This window comes from Sus scrofa, chromosome 2, assembly GCF_054392235.1.
Source record: "Sus scrofa isolate SSC_HxYL_T2T_F1_AM1 chromosome 2, Sscrofa_HxYL_maternal_Yorkshire_Landrace_v2.0, whole genome shotgun sequence".
Taxonomy (NCBI): domain Eukaryota; kingdom Metazoa; phylum Chordata; class Mammalia; order Artiodactyla; family Suidae; genus Sus; species Sus scrofa.
In genome coordinates, this window is record NC_139384.1 from 71,223,297 (window position 1) to 71,234,914 (window position 11,618).

At 54.9% G+C, this 11,618-nt stretch overlaps 1 protein-coding gene across 2 annotated transcripts; it reads left to right on the forward strand.

Annotated features, from left to right (window-relative positions):
• The first annotated feature begins 252 nt into the window (after window positions 1–252).
• Window positions 253–11,265, forward strand: RASAL3 (RAS protein activator like 3). 2 transcript variants are annotated; one of them, XM_021083615.2, is made up of 18 exons: window positions 253–314; window positions 444–778; window positions 2,585–2,715; window positions 2,874–2,952; window positions 3,062–3,123; window positions 3,493–3,563; window positions 4,913–5,039; window positions 5,126–5,224; window positions 5,679–6,221; window positions 6,581–6,725; window positions 6,942–7,086; window positions 7,917–8,153; window positions 8,241–8,442; window positions 8,548–8,666; window positions 9,426–9,816; window positions 10,097–10,254; window positions 10,787–10,850; window positions 10,955–11,265. In XM_021083615.2, the coding sequence occupies exons 2-18, from the start codon at window positions 457–459 to the stop codon at window positions 11,096–11,098; spliced, it is 3,039 nt and encodes a 1,012-aa protein (XP_020939274.1). In that variant the 5' UTR covers window positions 253–314; window positions 444–456; the 3' UTR covers window positions 11,099–11,265. The 2 variants fall into 2 exon arrangements, with proteins under 2 accessions (XP_020939274.1, XP_020939273.1); XM_021083614.2 differs by having other exon boundaries at window positions 253–778.
• The last annotated feature ends 353 nt before the right edge of the window (window positions 11,266–11,618 follow it).

Genomic DNA, 11,618 nt, shown 5'->3' on the forward strand with positions numbered 1-11,618 from the left:
AATCAGTCTACACCCTGACCAGCCATGGATAGCAGAGTTCCAGCCTTTGGTCAGCATGTGCCAATTTGGAAGAGAAGGCAGCTGAGGTTCAGAGAGAGGCATATGCTGCCTCCTAGTCAGTGAGAGATTCTGGGTCCTGCTGTGTCACCTCCTCTCCTCTCAAATCCTGCCCCCACTGTGCCCTCCCAACCTGGTTGTGGGGTGGGGTGGGACAGACAGGGTCACGTGGAGTTGCGTTCGTTCGTTCAGCCGGAGGAAGCCAGGCAGGCTGCAGACAGACGGCTGCTGATTCTGCGGCTGGTCAGGAAATCAAGGTAAGAGAGGGCGTGTGTATGACCCCCAAGGGGATTCCCTGGGGGCAGAGCTGTGAGTGGGGAAGGGGCCAAAATGAAGAGAACATGTGGGCAGACACTGGTCAGAATTGTCACCCTCTCATCCCCCAGGAGAATCTCTACCATGGACCCACCCTCGTCGAGCGGGGCCTCCCAAACCCAGCCTGCAGCCCCAACCCCACTAACTGCCTACCGCTGGCACTCAGGGGGCGGTGGGGAGAAGGGAGCTGGAGGGTTCCGCTGGGGCCGCCTTGCAGGATGGGGGAGGGCACTGAGCCACCAGGAGACCACAGTCAGCAGCCAGCCAGCCCCTCGATCGCTGTTTCGCCGAGTCCTCTCTGCGCCTCCCAAGGAGTCACGCACAAGCCGCCTCCGAATATCCAAGTCCCTCTGGGGGAGGCATAAGAGCCCACCACTGGAGTCAGACCCAGAGCCAGAGGCCCCAGGTACATGGCTCCCCCACCCAGGCTGGGAGGCCCGGATGCTTGGGTTTTGTCTGCCTCCCGAGCATCAGCCTTACAGACACAGGAAGTTGTGGGGAGTGCAAAAGCCCAACAGGAAGTGGCTGGGGCCCGGCTGGCTGCCCTCTTCCCTCTTTCCCCCTCACCCAGGGCCTGGGCATGGTGGGGGGTGGCTAGGGATCTAAAGGGTGGGGATCCAACCTGGGGAAGGGATAGGGAATAGATTGATGGTAGCACTGTCCAAATGCCGAATGGCTCTTGGCCTCACTAGGTCTCTCCTTGTATTCAATGACACAGGCTTAATCTCTCCTGCCTGGATATCCATCTCTGCTGCCTCCTGTTGTCCTGCTCTCCAGCCTCCCTGTCTTAGTTTCTTTACTTTCTTGAGCCTCTGCTTCCCCAGAAGTTAAACTGGAATCCTGATTCCTACCTTGAAGGGTGTTTTATTTCATTCATTAATTCAGAAGTCTGTGAGCACTTACTATGTTCCAAGCCCACTCCAATTTAGGCACTGAGGACACAGCAGTAAACTAAACAGATGAAACTGCCTGCCTTATGGAGCTCACAGCATAGTAGGTGTGACAGGCAGTAAACAAGTAAACAAGAAAATGACAGATGGGGCTAAGTCACACAGAAGGATCTAGAAAAGTAAGGGGTCACAGAAAATGTGCTGGGACCTGGGCTAGCATTACACTGATGAGCCTAGGACATATTTTGTGTGATCTGTTAAGAGGTGGGAGTTATCATGTATTCCCCTGGTGGTCAAACAATGGGACAGACAGATAATATGGGAGGATTGATCCAGCCCTTCTGTTCCTGAAAGCTCTTTTAATTCCCATCATTCATCCTTCCATTTTGCAGAGGCATCCCTTCAGCTTCCTCCAGGGTATCAGGTACTGCCTATTCCAGAGGATCTAGTGGGAGCTCTCTAACAAGCAGACCTGCTCCTACTCTGCTCAAACAGCTCCCATGGCTTCCCCATACCTCCAGGATAAAACCCCAGCTCCTCTAACTGATACCCAAGGCCCTGCACCAATCTCTTCCTGAACCCTCCCCTCCAGCCTCCAAGGCCTCCTAAGCCTTCTCAACTTTCCCTTTCTTTCCCTGTGCCAGGCCATGTGCCATCTCCCAGCCTTAGCTCAAGCTGTTCATGCCACTATATCCTCCACCTCTGTCAAAATCCAATCTGCTGTTCAAAACCCAGTGCAAATTTACTCTCTCTAGGAGGACTTTCCTGACCTAATGCACAACCACCTCTCTCAACCCTGCCCTTTTTCTGTTCCTTTCTCAAAGTTTGAATACATTTCCCCTTAGACTAGTTATTTATGGAAGGAACCAAGCCTGCTGTCTTGTTTTTTAACCTCTCAGACCTACCCACTGTCTTGGTTAAAAGAAGAATGTTTGTGTCTGAAACCCAGCTCAATCACTCACAAGCTGTGTAACCCTAGGCAAGTCACTCAAACTCTATGGGTTCTCAGTTTCCTCCTTGATACAGTGAGGATTTTAATAGCTCTTTGAATGGCTTTTAGAGGATTGAATGAGACAAGTTGTGGGGAGCAGTATACACAGAACAGGGTACATAGTTGATGGGACTGTGTCCACCATGCATAGCTAGTGAGGACAAGGCCTAGAGAGGGGTGGTGGCTTGTCCAACACCTGTTGTGGCTGCTGGGTGGATAGGGAAGAGGGGGCACTTAGGAGGGAAAACGTGTTGAGCCTGGGTGAGGGCAGAAGTTGTTCTGAGGGAGAGAAAAGGACTTTCAAGTCCCCAGCATCTCCTCCTCTACCCAGAACCTGAACCAGAGCCGGAGCCCCCTGCCCCACAGATCCCAGAGGCTCCCACACCCGATGTGCCTGTCTGGAACATTGGGGCCTTCACCTTACTTGATGGAAGGCTTGTGCTGCTTGGGGGTGAGGACGAGGTAAGAAGGGGCACATGAGCAAGAGGAGAGAAGGAGAGGAAGGGAGAGAGACAGAAGAGTGGTAAGGGAGGGTGAGGGGGGATAACAGGAGAGGGCCCGCCTCTCCCTCTGTCTGACTCCCTGCCTTCCCTTTCTGATCCACTTCTGTTGGGAAACAGAGTCCTCGCCGGGCCCGGGTGGGAAGCGCTAGCTCTGAGGGAAGCATTCAGGCAGCCCTGGGGAACCTCAGGGATCCAGGTAAGCTGGAGAGGTGGTGGGGACTGTGACATTTTGGGAGCCTCTCAAGGTGGGTCAGAATCCAAGATGACCTCACCTCCCCACAACCATCTCCCCCGACCACCCACAGATCGGATCTCTGGAAAGACTGAGCCAGAGGCCACTGGCCCCAACCAGGTCCACAACATTCGGGTAAGACATCCAGTGGGGATGGAAGGGAGAGCAAAGGCTTTCAGACCCTCAGAAGTGAAAGGGGGACTCTTCCTGGGTGATCTTGGATAGGTCACTGACCCTCTCTGGACCATAATGTCCTTTTCCATCAAATGGATCAAGTGAGAGAAGCTCCTTCTTGGAGCTTGTTTATGGAAAGTCCTTAGAATATAGGAACATACAATTGGTACTTTAAAAATAGGACCTGTTGATTGCTTTTAATATTCCTACTAATACAGCCTGAACTTGTGATCCCCCCAAGACCAGTAAATGTTCTAGGACATCTGGGGAGGGGGAATAGCTGAGAAGGGAGCACAGGGTCCTCCCCAGCTGGCATCTCCCTCCCTACAGGGGCTGCTCAAGAGGCTGAAAGAGAAGAAAAAGGTCAAGTCAGAGCTGGGAGCCAATGCTTCCCGGGATGGGTAAGGGTCTTTGAGGGGCTGGAGGGGCTTGGATTATCCCCTCCCCCTCATTCTACCATAATTCTGAGCATCACCAAATATCCCCTGTTGGGCAAGGCTGGGGCCACTGAAAGACACTTAGCCAGACCTCCATTGAAGGGTGGGGGGCAGAATCTGGCACAATAACTCTAAAACTGCAGCTGAAGGAGTTCCCATCATGGCTCAGTAGCAATGAACCCAATGAACCCATATCCATGAGGACACGAGTTCGATCCCTGGTCTTGCTCAGTGAGTTAAGCATCCAGTGTTGCCATGAGCTGTGGTGTGGGTCACAGACACGGCTGGGATCCTGTGTTGCTGTGGCTGTGGTGTAGGCAGGCAGCTACAGCTCTGATTTGACCCCTAACCTGGGAACTTCCATATACCATATGCTGTAGGTGCCACCCTTAAAAAATAAATAAATAACAGACAAAATTAAAAAAAAAAAAAAAAAAACAGCAGCTAAGTCAATACCCTGGTCTGGGAGTGTCAGGGAGGGGACCCTTGAGCTGAGATCTGAGGGATAGATGGAAGTTAGGCAAAAAAAAACCTTCCAGGTAGAGGGAACAGTAAGTGCAAAGGTCAAGAGGATGGATGAAGTGACAAAAACAAGGCCAGTGTGACTGTAGTTCAGTGAAGAATTGTCAAAATGGGACAAGGACTGTACTATGCAAGATCATACGGGCCATCATGAGGAGCTGGGTTTATTTTAAAAGAGACTGATTCAGGGGGTTCCTGTCATGGCTCAGTGGTTAACGGGTCTGACTGGGAATCATGAGGTTGAGGGTTCGGTCCTCACTCAGTGGGTTAGGGATCCCCGGTTGCTGTGAGCTGTGGTGTATGTCGCAGATATAGTTCAGATCCCACGTTGCTGTGGCTCTGGTGTAGGCCGGTGGCTACAGCTCTGATTCGACCCCTAGCCTGGGAACCTCCATATGCCATGGGTGCGGTCCTAGAAAAGACAAAAAAAAAAAAAAAAAGAGAGAGAGAGAGAGACTGATTCAGGAGTTCCCATTGTGGCTCAGCAGTAACAAACTCGACTAGTACCCATGAGGATGTGGGTTCAATCCCTGGTCTTGCTCAGTGGGTTAAGGATCCAGCATTGTGGTGACCTGTGGTGTAGGCCCACAGCTGCAACTCCAATTCAACTCTTAGCCTGGGAACTTTCGTATGCCCCAGGTGTGGTCCTAAAAAAATAAAATAAAAGGGGTGGATTCAAGTCCAATTTTGGTTCAAATCCTTCCTAGCCTCCTTCCACCCTTCAGACTGTAGAGAGCTGGTGTAGGGGGGAGGGCACAGGAATGACAGTTTATTCACCGGCACCCTCCCAGACCCCCCAGTGCTCTGGGCTCTCGGGAATCGCTGGCCACCCTCTCTGAGCTGGACCTGGGCGCCGAGAGGGACGTGCGCGTCTGGCCACTGCACCCCAGCCTGCTGGAGGAGCCTCACTGCTTCCAGGTAACTGCAGGTAACTCTCCACATCACCTGACCCGTTGGCTCCACCCTTGGCCTCAATAGCACCCTTGGATCTCCCTCCTCAACAGGTAACATGGGCAGGCGGGAGCCGCTGCTTCTCTTGTCGCTCTGCTGCTGAGAGAGACCGCTGGATCGAGGACCTTCGTCGCCACTTTCAGCCTAGTCAGGTCAGTAGAGCAAAGGTCGGGCTTGGAGACTCCTCCCACAGACCGGGCCCCACCCCTCACACCTAACCCAAATCCCACCAGCGCCAAAACCCTGCCCCTTGGACACACCTGCTCCTGCACTTTGCAACCCCTCGGAGACCCTCCCCTGCTTCCATCTATTACTAGCCCCTTGCACGGTGACCCTCTACTTTCTATTCAGTCCGAGCCCTATTTGCACCACAGGCAGTCGTCAAGTCCGTAGCCTGCGGCTATTCCTCCTCCATACCCTGGAGCCTCGATCTCTCCAGGAAAACCCAGAAAAGCTAGAGGGTTTCCGCATAGCCATCTTGGGACCCCGTGGCCTGTCTTCCCCCAAGGGCCCAGCGATGCCCTGGGTGCACGGGCCTCTCGTGTCTCCTCTGGTGCGCAACGTGGAGCACCAACGCCAAGCTCCCATTCCTAATCTGGTCCACAGGACAACGTGGAGCGGGAAGAGACATGGCTGAGCGTGTGGGTCCACGAAGTAAAGGGGCTGCCCCGGGCTGCCGCGGGGTCACCAGGAGTGCGCGCGGAGCTGTGGCTGGATGGGGCACTGCTGGCCCGCACCACGCCGCGGACCGGCCCGGGCCCGCTCTTCTGGGCGGAACGCTTCCACTTTGAGGCTCTGCCGCCGGCGCGCCGCCTGTCGTTACGGCTACGCGGAGCAGGCCCGGGGTGCGCCGTGCTAGGCCGCGTGGCCTTGGCGCTGGAAGAGTTGGGAGTACCCCGCGCGCCCGCCGCAGGCCTGGAGCGCTGGTTCCCGCTGCTAGGGGCACCAGCTGGCGCCGCGCTGAGAGCGCGGATCCGGGCGCGGCGCCTGCGCGTGCTGCCGTCTGAGCGCTACAAGGAGTTGGCGGAGTTCCTCACTTTCCACTACGCGCGCCTCTGCGGGGCGCTAGAGCTCGCTCTGTCAGCTCAGGCCAAAGAGGAACTGGCAGCTGCCATGGTGCGTGTGCTGCGGGCCACCGGCCGGGCGCAGGTGCGGCTCTTCGACGGGACGAACCCGGGTGACCAAGGGCTGACCGATCGCGCGCTCTGGGGGCGAAGGGGAAGGGGGGAAGGGTTTGGCGAGACTGGACTCGAGCAGCATATGCAAGAGGCCTTGAGAGGCTGAGCCTGTGCTTTAGCTGCGAAGGGCGGGGCTTGAGCCGCGCCTTTGCGCTTATGAAGCCTAAATTTCTGCTTTGAGGGATGGAGGTTTCCGCCTGTTTTGAGCCTCAGCAGCGATGGCTGGGCCTGAGCAGCATCTATGTGGGGCAGGGTGTGAGGGACCTGCCAAGAGCAGGGATTCTCCTTGCCCAGTCTGCACCCAGCGCAACGTGACCCCACTATGCCCAGGCACTGGTGACAGACCTGGGCACTGCGGAGCTGGCACGCAGTGGAGGCCGCGAAGCGCTGCTGTTCCGAGAAAATACATTGGCCACGAAAGCCATCGATGAGTACATGAAGCTGGTAGCACAAGATTACCTCCAAGAGACGCTGGGTGAGCAGGTGGGGCAGTGGTCAGAAGCTTAGCTGAGCAGGGAGATCTGAGAATCCTTGGATTCTGGCAGTGGGCGGTGTCCTGGGGATGCTGGAGGAAATTGGGGGTTCTCCAAGATGTTAGGTGCCTCCAGAGTAAGTTGGAAATAGAATTGGAGGCTCCGTGTTGTTTGTAGTGGTCATGATCTGGCCCCTCTCTGGTTGTGCTGGACTACAGGGCAGGTCGTTCAGCGTCTCTGTGCCTCAATGGAGGACTGTGAGGTGGATCCCAGCAAGTGTCCGGCTTCAGAGCTGCCCCAGCACCAGGCCAGACTTCGAAACAGCTGCAAGGAGGTCTTTGAGAACATCATCCACTCCTACGAGTAAGAATCAGGGCCTCAGCACCTGAGTCTACTACTGCCTCTCAGCCACTGTACTAACCCTGACTCCAAATTAGAATTTTCAGATAAAATACAGGATGCCCAGTTAAATGTGACACAATATGTGGGACACGCTTGTACTAAAAAAAAAAAAAAAAAAAAAAAAAAAAAAAAGTATTAATTTGCCAAATCTGACAACCCATTACCAATGTCATGCTACCTAACCCCAATTCCTTGCCTTCTAAACTATAGGTGACCCCCATATCCTAATTCAATGCCACATGATTCTAATTAACATAGGACCTCAATGCTATGACCTTTGATTCCAGTGATGCCCTACCTCCAATCTCATGACCCCTGACCTTAAGTGACCATGTACCTCAAATCCATGTAACTGATCACAGGAAACCTGAGATTCCAATTTCTTGACCTCTGATCTTAGGTTAACCTCTATGCCTAATCTTACGTCACCTAGGATATCAATCCCATGATTTCTGAACCTGGGTGACCCTATAACCCCAATCCCATCCTACTTCATATCATGTACTTTGTCTGGCACCCCAACTTCATGTCCAGTTGTAGCCACATCTCAAGCTCATGGCTTCTGTCCTTAGTGAACCTTACCCCCAGATCTAGGATTACGGACTCCAGAAGTAGTCACAATAACCATACAAAAACCTTGCCCCCAAGTGAACCAAGCCTCACTATTCCCGATGTCTTCAATCCTAGAACCTAGAATGGAGGTGTCTCCTGACCCTGATTTTGGGACTTTGAACATCCATGAATCTTATGCCCATATCCTCACCCTCTGACCATTGCCTCTTCTGCCCTAGCTGGTTCCCAGCAGAGCTGGGCACTGTGTTCTCTGGCTGGCGAGAAGCATGCAAGGCACGTGGCTCTGAGGCACTGGGCCCCCGACTAGTGTGCGCCTCTCTCTTCTTGCGGCTCCTGTGTCCTGCCATCCTGTCACCCAGCCTCTTTGGCCTGGCACCAGAGCACCCAGCACCCGGCCCAGCCCGCACCCTCACACTGATTGCCAAAGTCATCCAGAACCTCGCCAACTGTGCTCCGTAGGTGCTGGGAGGATGGGGGGCCATGCTAGGGCACTGGGGGTGTCAGATGCCTGACCTGACTCACCCAGTTGGGCCCTAACCCAGGTTTGGTGAGAAAGAGGCCTACATGAGCTTCATGAATAGCTTCCTGGAGGACCATGGACCTGCCATGCAACGCTTCCTGGATCAAGTGGCCATGGTGGATGTGGACACAGCACCCAGTGGTTACCAGGGCAGCAGTGACCTGGCCCTCCAGCTGGCAGTCCTGCATGCCCAGCTGTGTACCATCTTTGCTGAGCTTGACCAGGTCTGGCCTGAGCCTAGAGCCCAGAACATGAGGTAGGGAGCAAGAGATCTGGGAGCCCCCAGTTCTGGAGAGCTTGCTCAGTATCTTCTCTACATGCCTCACCAGGCAACCCGTGACAGCCTGGAACCACTGCCCACAATCCTGCATGCCATTGAGGAGGGCCGACCTGTACCTGTGTCCGTGCCAATGCGTCTCCCACCACCTCCAGTCCAGGTCCACTCCAGGTAACCTGCCTGCCTCAAGTCTGGTCCAGTTCTGATGGTTGGGAGGGAGGAGCCAAAGGTAAGCACCAAGGTCAGACTGGAGTCAGAAGTAGAGGCAGGATGGTGTCCTGGGTCAGAAATAGGGCCATGTTTGGATCAGTGTAAGATGGAGGTCAGAGCCTGAAGACAGGGTCATCCCAGGGGTCAGGGAGAGGCTCACAGTGTGGTCAGAGGGGAGGCACAGGGTCAGACTGGAATCCAAGGTGGGGATTAGGCATTGCAGAGATAGGGAGAGGTCACATCTAGGGTCAGAGGGAGAAAGTGACATTGTAGTCACCAATGAGGGGCAGGTTTCATTGCGAGGTTGTGGATGGGGTAAAACCAGGGGTCAAATGGGGATCAGATGTTAAGATACATCATCAAGGGTGAGGGACAGGGTCATATTGTAAACAGGCCAGACCCAGGGTCAGATGGAGTCAAGGGTAATAGGCAGAATCGTTTGGGGGGGGGGGTGTCAGTCTTTCAGGAGGCAGAGACGGGGTCAGTTTAAGGTCAGAGGTTAGGGACAAGAAGGAGTCAGATTGGGAAGGAAATGAGTAGAGGTCAAGCTGAGGCAGATTGGAAGCAGAGGTTACAGAGTGGGTCAAGTCAAATGTGATCCCTTCAGCAACAGGGTCACATAGAAGAAAAAGATCAGGGGTGGGATTATCTCTAGTCAGAGGTAGAGATGGGCTCCCTCGGAAACCAGTGGAGGGTCTGACTCCCCCCATCCCACCCCAGCTTTTCTGCAGGGGAGAAGCCTGGCTTCCTGGCCCCCCGGGACCTCCCCAAGCATACCCCTCTCATCTCCAAGAGCCAGTCCCTGCGCAGCGTTCACGGCGCAGGTAGTTGGGCCCGGCCACGGCCAGATGAGGAGCAGGCTCCGCGGCTGCCCCGGCCAGTGCAGCGCACACAGAGCGTCCCGGCTGGTCGCCCCGCTCGCCGCCGCCCGTCTTCAGGGCCCCGGCCGCGACCCAAAGGCTCCCTACGCACGGGACCCACGCCCCGCGGCCGGCCCTGGATCGGGGCCTCAGCCTCGCTGCCTCGGAAGCCGTCAGTTCCCTGGCAGCGCCAGCTGGACCAGCCGAGAGACAGAGAACAGGCTCCGGGCACTCACCGACCCTTGAGCAAGGTGAGGTATAGCCCAGGTCCGCGCACAGGTGGTTGAGATAGGACTGGAAAAAGATTGAAAGATGGGTAGGTCTCAATTCAAACACCGAGCTTGCTGTGCTGTGTAAGCCCAGGTCCCAGCCCAGCCGTTTCTGAGCCTGTTTCCTCTTCTGTACTACAAAAGCATCATTTCCCAACCGGCAGGGTGGTGAGGAGGCAGAGTGCAGGGGACGCAGAGGTCAGGGTGTTTGGGGAGAAGGGGTTGGACTGTGGCTCACGTTACAGCTGCTCCCTCCCCACAGCTGGCAGAGCTGCAGTGTGAGGTGGCTGCCTTGCGCCAGGATCAGAAGGCCCTGTGCGGCCTTGTGGAGTCACTCCGCACCCACGTGCGTGCCTTGAGCGAACAGCAGGAGCTACTTCGGAGCCAGCTCCAGAACTTGGATTCCTTGATCGGAGAAAGGTGAGTCCCGCCCTTTCCATTAGCTCCGCCCCCAGATGGACTTGCTGTAGAATTCAGCTCAGGCCCCTCCTCCCAGTCACTCCTACCAAAATCACACTAGCATCGCCACGCCCCCTATGCAAGACCCGCCCCAACACACTTGTCTAAGACTAGTCTCTGAGTCAGTTCCACCCACCCAAGTCCCTGGGAGGTCCTCTAATCCAGGCCCTCAATCAGCTTCTCCCAAACAGGTTGGGCCAGACCCACTCTCTCTTAGTCTGGGCTCCCCCTCATCCCTGTCATGACCCCACCCAAGACTGGCCAGGCTGTCTCCAAGGGTGGGTAGGTTGTTCTTTTGTTCCAGCCAGTCCTGCCTCTAATCTGGCAGACCCTTCTTAAAGCTTATCTGGACTCTGACCCCAAGCCTGGACAAACTCTGCCTCCACCCCATGCTCTGCCCCTGAGTTCTAGACGCTTCAACCTGGAGCTGGAGTGGAGCTCCTCAGTCTCTGACTCTCCCTCCCCACCATGTCCCTGCCCCTGATCCCCACAGGACTGCAAAATTGGATCCAGAGCTTGATTCTCCACTCAGTGAGGGCCACAGGCTGAAGAGTCTGGTGAGATCCCTGCGAGCCCAGGAGCAGACCTGGAAGGGGTGAGGGAATAAAAGTTGGGATGCAACCCTCCCCAGGCTCTGAACCCACTGCCTCTGCCTTCCCAGGAGTGCCGCCTGGCTGAGATAGAGAGTACTCAGGCCCAGCTGAGGGATACCATCCAAAGCATGCAGCTTCTTCCCAGGATGTCAGGGTTCGGGAGCCAGCCCCCGCCACTCAAAGCACCCTGCGTCAATGGAGACACCACTTGAGCCGCCCACTGGGCCAAATGTGCTCTGGGAACAGAGAAAAGGCAGTCTTAGGGGCCTGTCTGATCCCTACCTCAACGCTATGTGGCATGCAGTAGGGAATGGAGTTGTAGGTGCCAACAAGTCTGGCACTAAAAGGTGGCCCAGTAAAATCTTGATTCCAGTAAAAATCAATGTGTGTGTTTTTTTATTTGCCCCTGAGTATTGCCAGTCAGAAAGCAACCATTCAGCTCTCTCAAAGTCTCCCCTAGTTGGAGGTCTCATGGGAGGGGGTGATGGAAGGAGATTCTCACCAGCTGTGTGACCTTAAGGCCCTCACTCTCTCAGAAACTCAATTTCTTCATTTGTAAAATGGATTTATTTTCCTTGCACAGTAAAAGACCCATAGTTTAAAGTGCTCAATAAAAGGTATTTGTCATTGTTAGGGCACCATCTGCTTCTCAGTGAAGCCCAGATTCCAGATGAGAGCATCTTTCTAGGGCTCCAAATTCCATACCAGCTCCCTCATGGTGGCGAGGACTTG

Bases quoted from the DNA above. Each gene is read 5' to 3' on its own strand.
- RASAL3 (XM_021083614.2), top strand. From the start codon at position 388: ATGAAGAGAACATGTGGGCAGACACTGGTCAGAATTGTCACCCTCTCA. The intron at 5,225-5,678 runs GTCAGTAGAGCA...TCTGGTCCACAG, and splicing joins GCCACTTTCAGCCTAGTCAG to GACAACGTGGAGCGGGAAGA. The intron at 10,255-10,786 runs GTGAGTCCCGCC...TGATCCCCACAG, and splicing joins GATTCCTTGATCGGAGAAAG to GACTGCAAAATTGGATCCAG.